General features: G+C 37.3%; 1 protein-coding gene across 3 annotated transcripts in view; it reads left to right on the top strand.

Annotated features, from left to right (window-relative positions):
• Positions 1-15839, top strand: part of TRRAP (transformation/transcription domain associated protein) — a 75504-nt gene that overhangs the window by 36179 nt on the left and 23486 nt on the right. For all 3 annotated transcript variants that reach the window (XM_029957781.1, XM_029957782.1, XM_018067332.2), the window contains exons 44-57: positions 850-1063; positions 1751-1876; positions 3086-3232; positions 4405-4607; positions 5257-5378; positions 6214-6427; positions 7161-7340; positions 7704-7850; positions 8519-8638; positions 8930-9217; positions 10515-10652; positions 10942-11054; positions 11539-11674; positions 14636-14827. In XM_029957781.1, the coding sequence (XP_029813641.1) occupies positions 850-1063; positions 1751-1876; positions 3086-3232; positions 4405-4607; positions 5257-5378; positions 6214-6427; positions 7161-7340; positions 7704-7850; positions 8519-8638; positions 8930-9217; positions 10515-10652; positions 10942-11054; positions 11539-11674; positions 14636-14827 (2340 nt within the window). The remainder of the gene's footprint in view (positions 1-849; positions 1064-1750; positions 1877-3085; positions 3233-4404; positions 4608-5256; positions 5379-6213; positions 6428-7160; positions 7341-7703; positions 7851-8518; positions 8639-8929; positions 9218-10514; positions 10653-10941; positions 11055-11538; positions 11675-14635; positions 14828-15839) is intronic.

Here is a 15839-nt window from a genome sequence, read left to right as displayed (position 1 = left end):
GAAGTTCACTGAAAGGCTAGCTCTCTGTAATTGATGGCACAACATTTTATTTATAGTTTTTATGCTGTTTGTGTGCTTTCTGCCATATAATAAGTTTTTCTACAACTATTTTGTTTGTATAATACTAGATACAAATATTTAATAAACTAGTAACTGTTACTAGATGGTCCTTGAAAGGGCAGATAACTATTTCCATCCTTTTCTCCTTCTCCTTTTGGAAGAGCTTTTATTGTGGCTCCATTTGTTTTGGGTTTACAAGTGTTGATTGTGCTCCAGGGAGCTCATATTTGTTGCTTTGCTCACCTTTTCCCAAGTAGTGTGCAAAGTGAGTGAAAATTGCCATTAAAATGGATAATTTATGAATAATTTACTATCTTAATGATAACTTAATTTATTTACAAAGATACATCCAGGAATTTTTTTTCATTGGGTCCAAATATTCCCTTTTCTATCCTTTAAACTATAACTTATTGTAAAATATGCTGGTTTAGCTCTTCACTGAAGGCCTGTGTCTGAAAGGTGTTGACAAGGAACACCTTTCTCTGTTGACAGCATTTCTAACCAGCAAGGTTGCAGGCAAATTTCCAACCTGAGCATCACATCAAACACCAGAAGGAACATACCTGTACGTGCTCAAGTAGTACTTTTGTGGTTAAAGATTTTGTAGTGCTTGTTTTTTTACAGTTTTATACTGCATGACTTATCCAAAAGATTGATCTGAAGCATCAATGTTGTAGAAACCTCAACTTTATTATAGACTTCCAACAGATTTGAGCTGAACTTGGTAATCTGTGTAATTCTTACGTGTTTTATCCCCCACTCACTGCCTTTTTGCACGTTTCTCTTTAGGAACAACCCAACCAGGCCAACTTTGCCAACATTTGCACTGGTTTAGAGGTCCTAAGTTTCCTGTTGACTGTGCAGCAGCCCCCTGCTATCCTGAGCAGCTTCAAGCCCCTGCAGCGAGGGGTGGCAGCCTGTATGACCTGTGGGAACACCAAGGTGCTGAGAGCAGTGCACAGTTTGCTCTCTCGCCTCATGGGTATTTTCCCTACAGAACCAAGTAAGTGGGATTTTCTTCCTCCTTTTGGCCTTTATTGCTGAATAACTGAAGTGGTTAAGGGTGGGGTGAAGGCACTTTTTGGAGTGTGCGAATATTCTGTTTTATGATTCCTACACTTAATGGTCCATTTTAGCTTGCACTTTCAACCTCTGTTTAAAAAGGAAAAGATGAAATAAGTAATCATGTGGAATACATCATTATCCATTGACATAAAAACTTAATAACCTGTGGCTGTCATAACTTTAGTTCAAGGAATGCATGCTATAAATTTAATGTATTTTTGCAATTAGAATTTTTCAGCTTCAGAAGTGCAATTTTTTAGTTGTTAAGCTTTGCTGTTTTGCTGAAAAAGGAAGGGAGATAAAGTGTAAAAAAGAAAGGCAATAGGTAATATGCTGTGTCTTAATAGAAACTAATTTAGGTAATCTCTTGGAAAAAAATAAATCTATAATGTAAAACTGCTCCTCAAATTGAGTTACTCAGAAGTGGTTTACTATTATAAAATACATACTGGTTTTATAATAAAAAGATTTATATAAATGACAGATCTCCTTGTGTTACCTTGGTTTGTTGACAAGATGAAACTCCAGTGATGTTTTATCAACTGAGTGTTCAGAGTGTAACTGCTCCTTGCCTGTTCTGTGGCTAATCTTACCAAAAGCAAACACACCTCTCTCTACTCTGCAGGTACCTCAAGTGTAGCTTCAAAGTATGAAGAGCTGGAGTGCCTTTATGCTGCAGTTGGAAAGGTTATTTATGAAGGATTGACCAACTACGAAAAAGCCACCAACGCCAACCCTTCCCAGCTCTTCGGTACGTGTCCCGCTTCTCTGGGAGCTGGATGTGGAATGCCCTTAATGAGTCAGGTCTTTACCATGAGCTTCCATTTGCCATGAGGAAGTTGCAATCTGATATCATGCAGAGGAAGCTGTGGGAAGCATTTCAAGCTACCTTGAGATGAGCTCGGGGTGTCTCATCTGTGGGGAAAGGGACTGGAGGGGGGTTCGTTGTGTTCTGTCTTCTCCCAGTAGCTGGTTTGGGAGCAATTATTGGAGCTGCAGCTGTAATAGATGGAAGCCTTCTGTATGCAAAGTGCATAGGAAAAAAGGTGCAGCATTCAAATTAACCAAAAAATAAAGTGAAAGTTACTGGAAGCTGGTTACATGGAAAAAACCAAATCCTGCAGAGTACTCTGAAATAGAGTAGAATGGTTCAAGGAATCTGTGTACACAGTTACTGCCTATAATTTCTTTTCCAGTTTTTTTAAAGTCTCATTTATCAGATTTAGACAGTGTAGAAAGATTTATGTATTCATAGGTCTTAAGTTCTCAGTAAGCAAGAAAGTACAAAAATGCTATTTTTTCTTGACTGAGAAAATCCGAATTTTTAGTGTATACAGTTCTGAAGAGCTGAAATGTTTCTTTTTTTTCTTGTTTTTTTTTTTTGTACTTACTTAACTGGTAGAGAACTCAGATGAATAATAGAATGACAAAGATGTATTGGAATAATAGAGTGTGGTCCAGGACTGGTTGTGTTGGTAATACAGACTTGAAATTGTACAATGTTGGAAAAGTTGCTGATTTAAATGGCAAATGTCCTTCACTATTCTATTCTGTGAGCTTTGTAGATGGTTGTAATTTCGCCTTGGGAATTGCCTATTTGTCAGATGTCAGGACAAGCTTTACAACAAACTAACCAAGAAAGATGTTTGTTACATTTTGTCCAGAGCTCCCTTAAAAGCAGCACCACAATCCAGCTGTCAGGTCGTGCATATTGTAGTAATTCTGTGGCCCAGAATTTGTGGGCTAAATGTTGTGCCCATCTGAGCACAAAAAGAAATGTTTTTTTTAATGAGTATGTTTTTTGATGGGCACACACAGGATGTGTGTGCTTCTTGAAATCTTTTTAGATTTCTAGTGTTTGTAACTTGGGCAGTCCTGTGCTTCTTTCATGGCATCTGTATTTTACTCAGGTCACATCCAAGAGAGGTTTTAATTCCTAAAGTCACGTTTTTATCTCTAGGGACTTTAATGATCCTGAAGTCTGCCTGCAGCAACAATCCCAGCTACATTGACAGGCTGATTTCGGTTTTCATGAGATCCCTGCAGAAGATGGTCAGGGAACACTTGAACCCACAGGCAACAGCAGGAACTGCAGAAGCAAATACAGGTATTTATATTATATCACCTGTTAATGATTAGAAATGTTGTAAAGTATTAAAATCTCTTCACCTCAAAGAGATTTAAATGATTTTTCAGAGTTTGTGTGCATTATTACATGTTAGAAAATACTTAGTGAGAAGCATTACTGAAGTATTGAAGACTAAAAATACACTTACAAATTCCATTTTCCAGCTTAATATATGAATATCAATATAACCCAAACTTTCCAGTGGATGGTTAGTGAAATATTTGTTGAGCTGTAGCATAAATAGAAATAGTGAAATTCTTTGAGACTACGGTGTTGAGGGAAGAAGGGCTGAATTTTTTTGATTGTTCTGTGCTTTCACTTTTTTTTACTCCTTCCTGTATTATAATATTGGAACAACTGTGTGTGAATTAATTTGTTGGAGCTGGTGTTTTTTTCTTAAAATAGCATCTTTTTCAGTCTGTACAATTCTATCATCAAATGAATTAGGTCATGAATCATTGAAAAAATCAGATGTTGTAGAAGAAAATTCAGTGCTAGTAAAGAGCTCTATAATTTACTAATGAATAGGCTACTGAAGAAAATACTCTGAAAGAATTGCTGCTGTTAGGTTTCCAGCCCATATTTTGATTAGATAAATGAGAACCTTGCAAGTTTTATTAAAACTGAGAAACAATTGGAAAATTATTAAAATTGACAGATAAGCAGGTCAGGAAATTAGCTGAACAGAATTAGATGTGCTGCATCATAGAGAATTTCTTTCACAGGGATAATGGCAGTTTTTTCAGTATTGGGGGTCTATAATACCTTTTACTAAAGATTTACTGAAAGGAAATCACACAGGTTTGCCTTTAGAATTTTTGAATGGATTTGGTTTTAGAAGGAATCATAGAATCATAAAATGGTTTGGATTTGAGGGAATGTTAAGGATCATTTAATTCCAACCCCCTTGCCATGGGCAGGGACACCTCCCACTGGACCAGCTGCTCCAAGCCCCACCTAGTCTGGCCTTGGGGTCTGTCTTAGTTGTTTAGGAATGAAAAGTAGTGATTCTGAAAACATTATTTCTAGGGATGTATTTCCAAGTAAAAGATATTGTTGTTGCTATTATTCAAATTACAGTAGCTTATCTTGAAGGTTTTTTTCCAAGGTGTTTTGTGTACACAATTCTAATCCTTTCTTTGCATCCATAGCAGGTACAAGTGAACTGGTAATACTCAGTCTGGATCTTGTGAAAACTCGTCTGGCTGTGATGAGCATGGAAATGAGGAAAAATTTTATACAAGCCATTCTAACATCTCTCATTGAAAAATCTACTGATGCCAAAATTCTTCGTGCAGTGGTAAAAATAGTGGAAGAGTGGGTGAAAAACAATTCCCCAATGGCAGCTAATCAGGTAAATAGAGTAGATAAAATCATTATTGCTCTCAAATACTAAATAACTGTAAGCCACTCTTATTCATCAGTTTTGACAGTGAGGTTTGTAATGATCTGTTAAAAATGTTTAGATGCTCTCAATGAGGTTTGGACTACCTTGCATTCCCTGTGAAAATGGCTGGAGTTATAGATGCTTGGCATTTTGTGGGCTTATTTTCGGTGTGTGATCTCAAGTGCTGTTGAGAAAGTTTTAAAATGGAAGTTCTAAAATATGTTTCACGTTAACCTGGACAGAGAGATTCTTCAGGAGGAAGATGACTAATACTGGTATATATCATGCTACTCTGTAACATTTTGTGACCTCCTCAATTTCCATGTTTTCTGTTAGAGCTGAGTACTTGATAATCTAGTGCTGTGTTAGATTTTTGTAATCATTGAACAGCTTAACCCTGGTAAAGTCACAATTTTAAAATTCTCCAACATATATTAGAAGGATAAATGCTTGAGTTACTTTTCTTTTTAAGAACTATGACCTAATAAGCTATTTTTCAATACTTCAAAAGTGCAAGAGTCCTATAAAGGATGGCTGAGTGGTACTTTGAATGTGCTAGTCCTCTGCATGTTTGAAGATGAATTGACAAAATTAATCATGTCTTCTTTTAACACAGACACCTACTCTCCGGGAGAAGTCCATTTTACTGGTGAAAATGATGACTTACATTGAAAAGCGTTTTCCAGAAGACCTTGAATTAAATGCCCAGTTCTTAGACCTTGTTAACTATGTCTATAGGTAATTACAGCAATTAATCATTTATTGCAGCTTATTGGTTCATAATTTGTACCATATATGACCTTTATAACATGTCATCAATCTTTTTAGGTCTGAATTAAGGAGTTTTTTTAAATGCATGTTTTTTATTCTAAAATGCAAAATCCATTCACTTCAGTGAGACCACAGTACATATTTATGGAAAGCAATTTGAAAATAGAAAGGATTTTTCCTTTTTGGCACTGATAAAATATCTCCACGATCCCAACTGCTTCCTTTCACAAGATCCCAGGGCATCCTCATAGCTGATTGTATACTCAGCACCGTGGTGACAGCTGAAATCTGTGTTTTCACATCTGTAGGATATAAAGATTTTTTTTTTTTCCTGGAAACTTTATTATAAATTAGACTTTCAGGAGACTTACTTTGCTAGGTAGACTGACAAGTTTTGAATCATGATGAAATAATTTAAATAGTCACCTTATCAACAAATGCCAGGTATTTAATGTTGTGCTGCTCATTCCCATTATTTTGCAGTCCCTGTTTGCTGCTGGACTGTTTGCTGGTTCCCTGTGCAAAGCCTTTGTGTGGACACAGTGCTCAGAAGTTTTTATCAATGAATAACATTTGTCATTTCAGACAGAACACACATGTGGCTCAGTGGTTTACAAGTATGATAAGATTTTGTTCTAGGGCAGCTTTCTAAGGAGCAGCAATATTTTCTTTGCTGTTTCTCTCAAAACACCACAGGGGCTTTTACAGAGTATCACCTCTCTGGATTTTTAGTGCTTTATATACAAAACTTAGGAGGCTTCTCTTTCTAATGTCTCTGTTATTTCACCTTTACTCACTTTAGGGATGAGAATCTTTCTGGTAGTGAACTTACAGCCAAACTGGAGCCAGCGTTCCTGTCGGGTCTGCGCTGTGCCCAGCCGCTCATCCGAGCCAAGTTTTTTGAGGTCTTCGACAATTCCATGAAACGTCGTGTTTATGAGCGTTTGCTTTATGTGACCTGTTCCCAAAACTGGGAAGCCATGGGAAATCACTTCTGGATAAAGCAGTGCATCGAGGTAGGGAAGTTATTTGTATCAGAAATACAGTTAGAAATATGTTTGGTTCCCTATGCTTGTAGTGTGTATTATCCATATCAAAGCTGAAAATACCAGGTCTGCTGTCTCAGATACTTCCTGTGGTGCTTAAAAATAAATACAATGTCTAAACCATTGAGATGCTGATGCTTGGAAAGGGGCTTTAATATAAATGTTTAAAATCTATTTTCTCTGCCAAAAGCTTAATGGCCAGGTTAATACTTCTTAAGAAAAGCCCTCTCTCACAATTGATAATGATTATAAAAACTACAAGAATTGTTATAGTAGATGGTTTCCAGAAAACTACAATGTTAAAGCTACAATGTTTGCTCTGGTGGTATGACAGGTGTTAGGTGGGCTTGCATTGAAATGAAATTGCATCTTTGCTTATTTAAAACAAGGTGGGACCAAACCTTTTTATTTTAAGAATGTATGCATTAAAACATGAGTTTAAGGACTGTGAACATCCTTTTTAGGATAGCAGTGAGAGTCTGTATACGTTAGTGGATTGAGGGCACTAATTATATGTGTTAAAAAGTACAAAATGGAGGCTTTAGGTGCAGAAGATTCTATTGAATAAAGGTGATAAATAGACCTTAAACACACTATTGCAACTTTTCCGTTGTTTTTAAAAATTAAACCGTAGTGATGTTTTCTTTGAAATACTACAATAAAATGTATATTTAAAAACTCCTCTTGCTTTTCCATGTCTCAGCTCCTGTTGGCAGTGTGTGAGAGGAACACCACGATTGGGACAAGCTGCCAGGGGGCCATGCTGCCCTCCATCACCAATGTCATCAACCTCGCTGACAGCCACGACAGGGCAGCCTTTGCTATGGTGACCCACGTCAAACAAGAGCCTCGGGAAAGGGAAAACAGTGAATCCAAAGAAGAGGTAACTGACAGAAAATAGTGTGGAAAAAATGTCTTTGATGGAATATCTTCTTAGTTTCTCAGCACATAAGTTTGGAGAACGTGTCTTGAAGATGATGTGTACAGATTGCTGGTGTATCTCATGTTTTAAGCCTGCGTGGGTTTCTCAAAACTTGCATTCACTCATTGAGCCTTTTTTTACTAGAGCACTCCAGCAATTACATATCTGAACCTGAAGAAGTAGCAGAAATAGTGAGACCTGAAATAAGTTGATAAGGAGAATATTTTGTATATTTTGTATTGGGGAAAAAAAAGCAAAAGTACCTGTAACAAAAGCTATAGAAGATAACTGTGTTTACTTACTAAGTTATTTACCTCTGTATAGGATGTTGAAATAGACATTGAGTTGGCTCCAGGAGATCAGACCAGTACACCAAAAACCAAGGAACTTTCGGAGAAGGACATTGGGAATCAGCTGCACATGTTGACCAACCGACATGACAAATTTCTTGACTCTCTTCGAGAAGTGAAGGTTGGTACAGCTTGTTGGTGACAAATCCCTTTAATACTGAAATCTTCTAACTGATCTGAGGTGTATTTTTCTTTTTTCATCTCACACTTCTGATTTTTTTAAAGTAAATTTTCTTGTGTAGACATGTCTTATAATCTGATGTAATTTCTTATCTGCATATGGTAAAAAATTCTTAAGCCTTCGTCAATAGTTGTTACTGTATCCCTTTCCTACAAAATTGAATTTCATCCTCCTTCACCTCTAAGTGTGTTTTGACTGTTTGGTTCAGAAAATAATGATGGCAAAGACAGGGTATAGAATCAAAAATGTGTATCAGCATCTTATGATTAAATAATTTCTAAGAAAATAATTGTAGCTGAAAGCTATGTTGAAATAACTCTCACAGTAGTAACAGCTCTGTCCAATTAACCTGATCATTCCTATTACCAAAGTCATCTTCTTTCCTTTTTCCTTTGTTTTTTCAGAATGGTTACAGTAATGAATCAGTCTTTATCAACATGAAAATAGGATGAATTTATTCTTACAAGTGTATATTGCTAAAGGAAACTTATTTTTGTTGGAAAAGGCATTTGCATTACTGCTTACTCTGTATTAGTACAGTATAACTGAACTGTCCTTCCACGGTATTAATTGTATTTTCCTATTTATGTGAATCTCTTTGTTCCCAGACTGGAGCGTTGCTGAGTGCCTTTGTTCAGTTATGTCACATTTCTACACCTTTGGCAGAGAAGACTTGGATACAGCTTTTTTCACGACTTTGGAAAATCCTGTCTGACAGACAACAACATGTGAGAATCTCTCTCTCCCACTTACAGATTCCTCTTTCTAAATGACTGCTGTTTCAGGAAAATGTATTCTTGTGATGACTTTGTTCACTTACCTGGAGAAGTTTGCCATTCTTTGACTAGTGAATGCTGTAACCTCTATCAACACATCTTTTGAAAGAAATAGGGCCTTTCAATTTTCAAAGAGAAATATACTTGTCAGAGGGTTGTTCCCTGAACTAAAGAGATTTTAAATCTAGATTCTCTAATTGAAGAATCTGAATAATCAGATAACTATTATGTTTTTTTTTCTAGGCTCTAGCAGGTGAAATAAGCCCTTTCTTGTGCAGTGGCAGCCATCAGGTGCAGCGAGACTGCCAGCCCAGTGCCCTGAACTGCTTTGTGGAAGCAATGTCACAGTGTGTTCCTCCCATTCCCATCAGACCTTGTGTCCTGAAATACTTGGGTAAAACTCACAACCTCTGGTTTCGTTCTACACTGATGCTGGAACACCAAGCCTTTGAAAAAGGACTGAGTCTACAGATTAAGCCTAAACAGACAACAGAATTTTATGAGCAGGAAAGCATAACTCCTCCTCAACAGGTAGTGTTATATTAATTGGAATACCTTATGAAACATGAAGAGGAAAATGTAACACTGACAAGTCCTCCTCTAACCCATGTCCCCAAATGCCACATCTACATGTTTTTTACACACCTCCAGGGGTGGTGACTCAACCATTGCCCTGAGCAGCCTGTTCTGGTGCTTGACAACCCTTTTGGTGAAGACATTTTTTTTAATATCGAATCTAAACCTCCTCTGGTGTAACATGAGGCTGTTTCCTCTTACCCTATTGCTTGTTACTTAGAAAGAGAGGTTGACCCCCACGTTGGTACAATCTCCTTTCAGGTAGTTTTAGAGAATGATAAGGACCCTCCTGAGCCTCCTTTTCTCCAGGCTGAACCCCCAGCTCCCTCAGCTGCTCCTCATCAGACTTGTGCTCCTGACCCTTCCCCAGCTCTGTTGCCCTTCTCTGGACATGCTGTAGCACTTCAAAATGTTTCATGTAGTGTGAGGCCCAAAACTGAATCCAGGATTGGAAATGTGGCCTCACCAGTGCTGAGTACAAAGGAGCAATTGCTTCTAAATCTTTGTATTTAGAAGCCTGTTAAAGTGGTGTTGTTTTTTTTTCCTTCAGTGAAGGAATTCCTGTCCTTGCATGTTTGTGAATAGATGAAATATTTAGTACTTTGTCTTACCTACTTCTCATGCTTTTCTTTGATCTGTCATTGATATTTTCACAATTTTTTCTCTTGATCCCTCTTATCCATCTGCTTTTGACACTAATTCCCTGCAGCACTGTAGAACTAGATATAACCATTTCTGCCCCCAATTTTAAATCTGAAGTAGAAGTCAATACTGCCCATCTCCCTCAAAGGGAATATACTTTCCCTCATCAAATCTGTTGGTGTGTGACTTTAAAGAATTATTAGTTAAATAAAATAGAGTTCCTTGCTGAGGTGCTGTTGTGTTTTTAATAGTCTGGCAGGTATGATCTGCTTATGCAGTTCAGCTGAGGAAGCTTAATATGACAGATTTATGGTTTTTTACAATAAAGACCAAGTTGCTGGCTCATTGAACAGTTCTGTTTTCTATGATTTCATCTGTTGTGTTAAGAATCGGTGTACAAGCCTTAGGATTTTTTTGTTATGCAGTGTTCTCAGTACGTGGTTGTTAATAAGTGCTTGCCTTCTAGAGTTTTAAAGAGCTTTTATTATAGAGACATCTCTATATCATGTCTTTCTCAGCTTGCCTCAGTGTAGAATGTGAAGGTTTGCTATCTGCTGTGCTTTATAAGGACAGCTTGACTGTGGAGAAATACATATTCTTAACATTCTAGGAAATACTGGACTCCCTTGCTGAGCTCTACTCCTTGTTACAAGAAGAGGATATGTGGGCTGGACTGTGGCAGAAACGCTGTAAATTCCCCGAGACAGCAACAGCCATTGCCTATGAACAGCATGGCTTTTTTGAACAGGTACAGTCTTGATATTAGAAATTATGAGAATGAGTATTCTGGTCAGCAAGAAAAAACTCTGAACATTAATTATTAACTTTAGTCTTCTAAAATATAAGGTACCACAGCTTCTCTACTGTCTATGGTAGTAGTTTAAGGCCGTGTAATACATAGGTAAGGTGAGATTTTTGAGCACGTCCACCAATTTTTCATTTGTAAAGGTTTTCTTATCACTATTTTTTTAAAAAGAAAAGAGTGAGTTATTGTGTATACAGCAGATGGAAAAGTAGAATGGCTGAATTTTCTTTAGGCACAAGAAACTTATGAAAAAGCAATGGAAAAGGCTAAAAAGGAGCACGAACGGAACAACGCTTCCCCTTCCATCTTTCCTGAGTACCAGCTCTGGGAAGACCACTGGATTCGGTAAGACTGAATGCAGAACAAGTATTTTACCCTGCAATGGAAGGGAAATACCCTGCTGCTGATTTAAAGAATAAACTTAGGACTTAGCTCAGATACAGGGAAAACTTAAGGGAATTAAATAAGCTGGTTTTTATTCCCTTAACAGAGCCTCAGAAGTGATATGCCTGAATTGCTATAAAAATGTAATTTGTTATTGGTGGAAAAAGACTGGAGTTAAAATTTGTTTTTCCTATTTAAAATGGTTGCTCTGAGACACACAAAATGCAGCTTTTCCCTGTTCACAGATTTCTATATTATAACTGGTAATAAATAAATTAAAAAAAAAATCTTCCCATCTGGATAAAACTTTTGCAGTGCTTGCAAAGCTGTTTGTAGACAAACAAATATGCAGATAACATTCTGTTATACAACATTTGTAGTCAGTTTTATTGAAATTTTGGGGGTTTTTTTGTAACCAAATTGACACTGCTTTTGATTTTCTTAGTTGCTCAAAAGAACTGAACCAGTGGGAGCCTTTGACAGAGTATGGCCAGTCAAAAGGTCATATAAATCCTTACCTCGTGTTGAAGTGTGCATGGAGGGTCTCAAACTGGATTGCTATGAAGGAGGCTCTGGTGCAGGTGAGTGGGGGCTTTTTGTGCTCATGTTTAGTTTCTCCTCATCCTCTCTTAGGTATTTTCCCAACTCTTTTAAGAGCCATTCCATGTGAGTAAAGTGGTGGTTATTGTTCTTGAAGCTGCTATAAAAAGCCAGGCCATACAGCCATGTTGGGCTTCCTGTGGCAAACGACAGATTTCTGTGTTGGAGTCACCACTGGATTGTCTGGGACTCTTTTTAACATTGTATGTGGTGTTGCTGTTCTATAAAAGATGGATAATGTTGGGGGATTTTTGTTTTGGTTTGTTTTTTCTTGGCTGTGTTTTTTTTTGATTTAATTTTAAGGAAATACATCCTCTTTTCACGGTAGGTAGAGTTGTTCATTTGTACTTTGTTAATATAGAAACACAAACCAGATGTAGAACTGAAATCTGAAAGGTGAGAATACTGCATTAAATCACAAGTGGAAAGGAGCTTGCTGTGACATTACTGGAGTTACTCTGCTAAAGATGCCAGAATTTGCAATAAGGGGGTGAATTGCATATTTAACATACAATTTTACTGGCAGAGCTCTGAGCAAAGCCTTAGGCTGTGTTTTCTTATGTTGCAGGGAGTGAACCAGAACAATTAGTCCTTCAGTTAAATAGAGTTTATTATTTCATCAGTACTGTTTAAGTTTTGAACCAATACTTACCAGTTAATAGTGTTACACATCAAATTGACAGTTGGCTGTATAGTGTCATAAAATTTGCAAAAGATACAACATGATTATGAAAAATGCTGAGCATCCTTTAATTCCAGTATCTTGCAGAGTTAAGTTTCTATATGTAAAATATTCCAGCCAGTTGCTTCATTGTGACAGCTTAGTCTCGCATGAGAAATATGAGAGTTGTGTGTCTCTCTTACTTCCTTCAAAATCAGGCTGAATTATGCATTTTTTTTAAAATGTAGTTATATTTATTCTGCTGTGACACTTTCTTTTGTCAGAGGGGAAAATAAGTGGATGCAATCAGTATGTTTTGCATTAAAGGCTAAACTGTGAAAACCATAAAAGTTATTACATTGATTAAAGGTAGTGTTGTCTTTTGATGGAACCTAAATTAAGGGGGTTCCAACCATTGCTGCATTTGAAATGGTATTTTTCTATGTTTGTAGTACTGATGGTTCAAACTAAATAGGTGTTTCTAAATATGGATTTTATCATTTATCAGCCTGTGAAAAACCAAATCTGTAAGTACCAAGCTGTATATGCAACAAAAATTTTCTTTAGGGTACTACTTACGTTTTGATTAACTTCTTTTGTTCTTATAACTTTTGGTATTTTGTGCAGCTTCAGAGGCTAATTTTAAAAATAAGTTTATTTGAGGAGCTTTTAAAGGCTAAAATAAAAATTGTATTGTACAGTGTGTTATAAACCTTGAGCTCGAACAGAATAAAATAGATCATGTCTGACAGGTTCTGGGTTTGGAGAATTGCAAGTTGAGTGGAAGTGCCAACCTCGAGTAAGTGCTGATATGCTCTAGCTGCAGTTATATTAAATGAGGTATTTTCAGTAATGAGACATTTACTAAATGACTAAGGAGAAGGTGCTGCTGAAGCCATAAATGGAGCTTTTGTGGCTCTACTCAGGTTCTTGTGAAAGTGTCAGGACACGTTTGCATAAATATTAGGATCTGGAAGAATAATTGATTCTATGCTGCTGCACTCACTACTCCAATTCTATTGATATTCCTTAACATGGCTGTTTTTTATCAAGTTCCATGGTTGATTCACAAGAAAGGCCAGAAAGGATGGCAAATATCTATCAGTTTTCATAAATCTTTGTGAAAGATTTTTAATAATCTACCCATTAATGTTGAGCTATTAAAACAGCAAGTAGCCTTTGATAGGACCCAAGACTCATTTCCATTTGCTCACATTGCCATTGTGTTTAATGATGCAGTAGATAATGTAATAAAGAAAGAGATTGTTTTCACTGTGTAAGTGTAAGGTTGCTACCTGGCAGTTTCTCTTTGCTGGCTCAGGTGTAAAAGTCAGCTGAGGATTACAGAAATAACAATTGCAGTGGTTACCATACAGTATATCAACAACAGGGTAATGCAGAGGGATTTCTGGGTTGCACATCAAACCATAAAGGGCGTGATGTAAAGCAGAAGAAAGAGGAGTGGAAAAGTTGTAGATTAAAAACCTGCAGTGTCAGTTGGTGAGCACTGGCTCAGTGCAAGTTTATTGTAAAATGCTCACAGAATTTAGGTGCTGGACAATTCAGGTGCCTTGCTGAGTTTAGTTGCCATATTTCTACTGTTCCAAGATTTAAGAAAGTGGTTTAAAATTATTTTTTAAATTATTTTAGCACTGTAACTTGACTTTGCACCTGTGCTCAGCAATTAACATAAATGGGAAGGTTAGTTGTAGATTACTTGAAAAAACACTAGCTGTTTATTTTCATAAACTAAGCAATGCCCTAGAGCAGACAGTAGGGAGTATAATGCTGCATAATGTGCTGACAGGAAGGGACAGGATCTTTTTAAGTGAGAAGCTGATGTTACTTGTTCTGGAGCCCCTGAAGCATTGCAGAGGTAGTGTGTGTTGTTTTATCTGCTGAGAAGCATCTTTTTTGCTTTTTACAAGGTGAATTGGTTTGCTGTGAGCTTCCTGCTCCTGTGGCAGGGCTGCTCTCACTGCTCAGCTGCCTTGAGCTGCACTACAGTTGTCGGTGTAAAAACACCCCAAGAGCAGGTTGGACCCAGGCACTTCTACTCTTGGGCAGAACTGGCAATTTATTTGCCAGCCTGCCCTTGCCAGTAACATTAGGAGAGGTGAAACTCCTCTAGTGACATAAATATTGATGCTTTAACCTGATATTTTTAGAAAACAAGATAATATTGATAAACATCAAAACTGTTTGTTTAAGAAGGCTTTTAAAAAAGTCATTTAACTGTTTGAGTACGAATGAGCTTTACCAGATACCATCTTATTACCAGGTGGAGCTGAGCTGCCCAAAGGAGATGGCCTGGAAGGTGAACATGTACAGAGGGTACCTGGCAATCTGCCACCCCGAGGAGCAGCAGCTGAACTTCATCGAGCGGCTGGTGGAGATGGCGAGCAGCTTGGCCATCCGGGAATGGAGGAGGCTTCCTCACGTGGTCTCACACGTTCACACCCCCCTTCTCCAGGTAAGAGAGAAAAGGCCAGTTGTTTTCCAGCAGCAGGTTTGAGAACTTTTATTAACTATGAGTGTAAAATATTTTAGTCGATAGTTTTTTTTCAGAATGGTATTTTTTTGATTAAAACATGCAGAGTGCATGTTTTAATTTTTTTTTTTCAGTGTACTTGTTTCTAAGAGTTCGTGAGAAATTGAGACCATTTTTTTTTTTTTAAGACCTCCAGAAATACTTTTGGGAAGCTGCTGGCATGATTCTGGTTATATGGAATATGCAGTTTAATTATTATGTGAAATGAAATAATGTGCATTGCATGGTGAAAAATGTATGGGATGTGTCCATTGCAACTTTCATACATATGTTGCCATAACAAAAATGGACTTTGGTTTTTCCTTTTGAAATGTGTAAAATATCAACATGCTGTTGTTTTGTCTTGGATTTAATTATGTAAATAATTCATCTTGCAACTGTAAGAGAAGACTTTTTGAGAGTAGATATTATTGCCAAATTGAACTTAATGGAAGTAGGTGCCTAAATCCATCTTTAAAAAATTGAATTTGGCCTTGAGTTGCTTTCAGCAGCTTCTTGAAAATGAACCTTGTGTTCTCTGACTTGTGTGATACAGCTGGAGCCAGTGTGGAAGTGGGGCTGGGGCAGGATTGTGCTTGGCTGTGTGGGATCTGGGCAAAACATGCTATTCATTTCTCATTTAAGCTGACTTTGTCCCTGTTTAAGTGTCCTATAAACATATACTTGATGAAGATTAGATCTTGTTCCTGTGGAGGAAACCTTTCATCCCCAGGGGAGCAATTATAGAATATCTCAGTGCAACATGATCTGAAATTTCATAACAGGGATGCATTTCTTGAAGGGCCATTGCTCAGAACTATGAATGAACCTGTAGAAGTGCAGAGGACCTTGATTTCTGAGTTCTCTTTGATATAGTGGCTTCTATAATTCTGTTTAAAATGGATAGTTTCATCCTGTGTGTCATGCTAGGTGTGATTCATAAGTAAGTAATCTA

Source organism: Manacus vitellinus, unplaced genomic scaffold (assembly GCF_001715985.3).
Source record: "Manacus vitellinus isolate BGI_N305 unplaced genomic scaffold, ASM171598v3 scaffold_12_pilon, whole genome shotgun sequence".
In the NCBI taxonomy this organism is placed as follows: Eukaryota; Metazoa; Chordata; class Aves; order Passeriformes; family Pipridae; genus Manacus; species Manacus vitellinus.
This window is presented reverse-complemented; position numbering and strand designations above follow the sequence as displayed.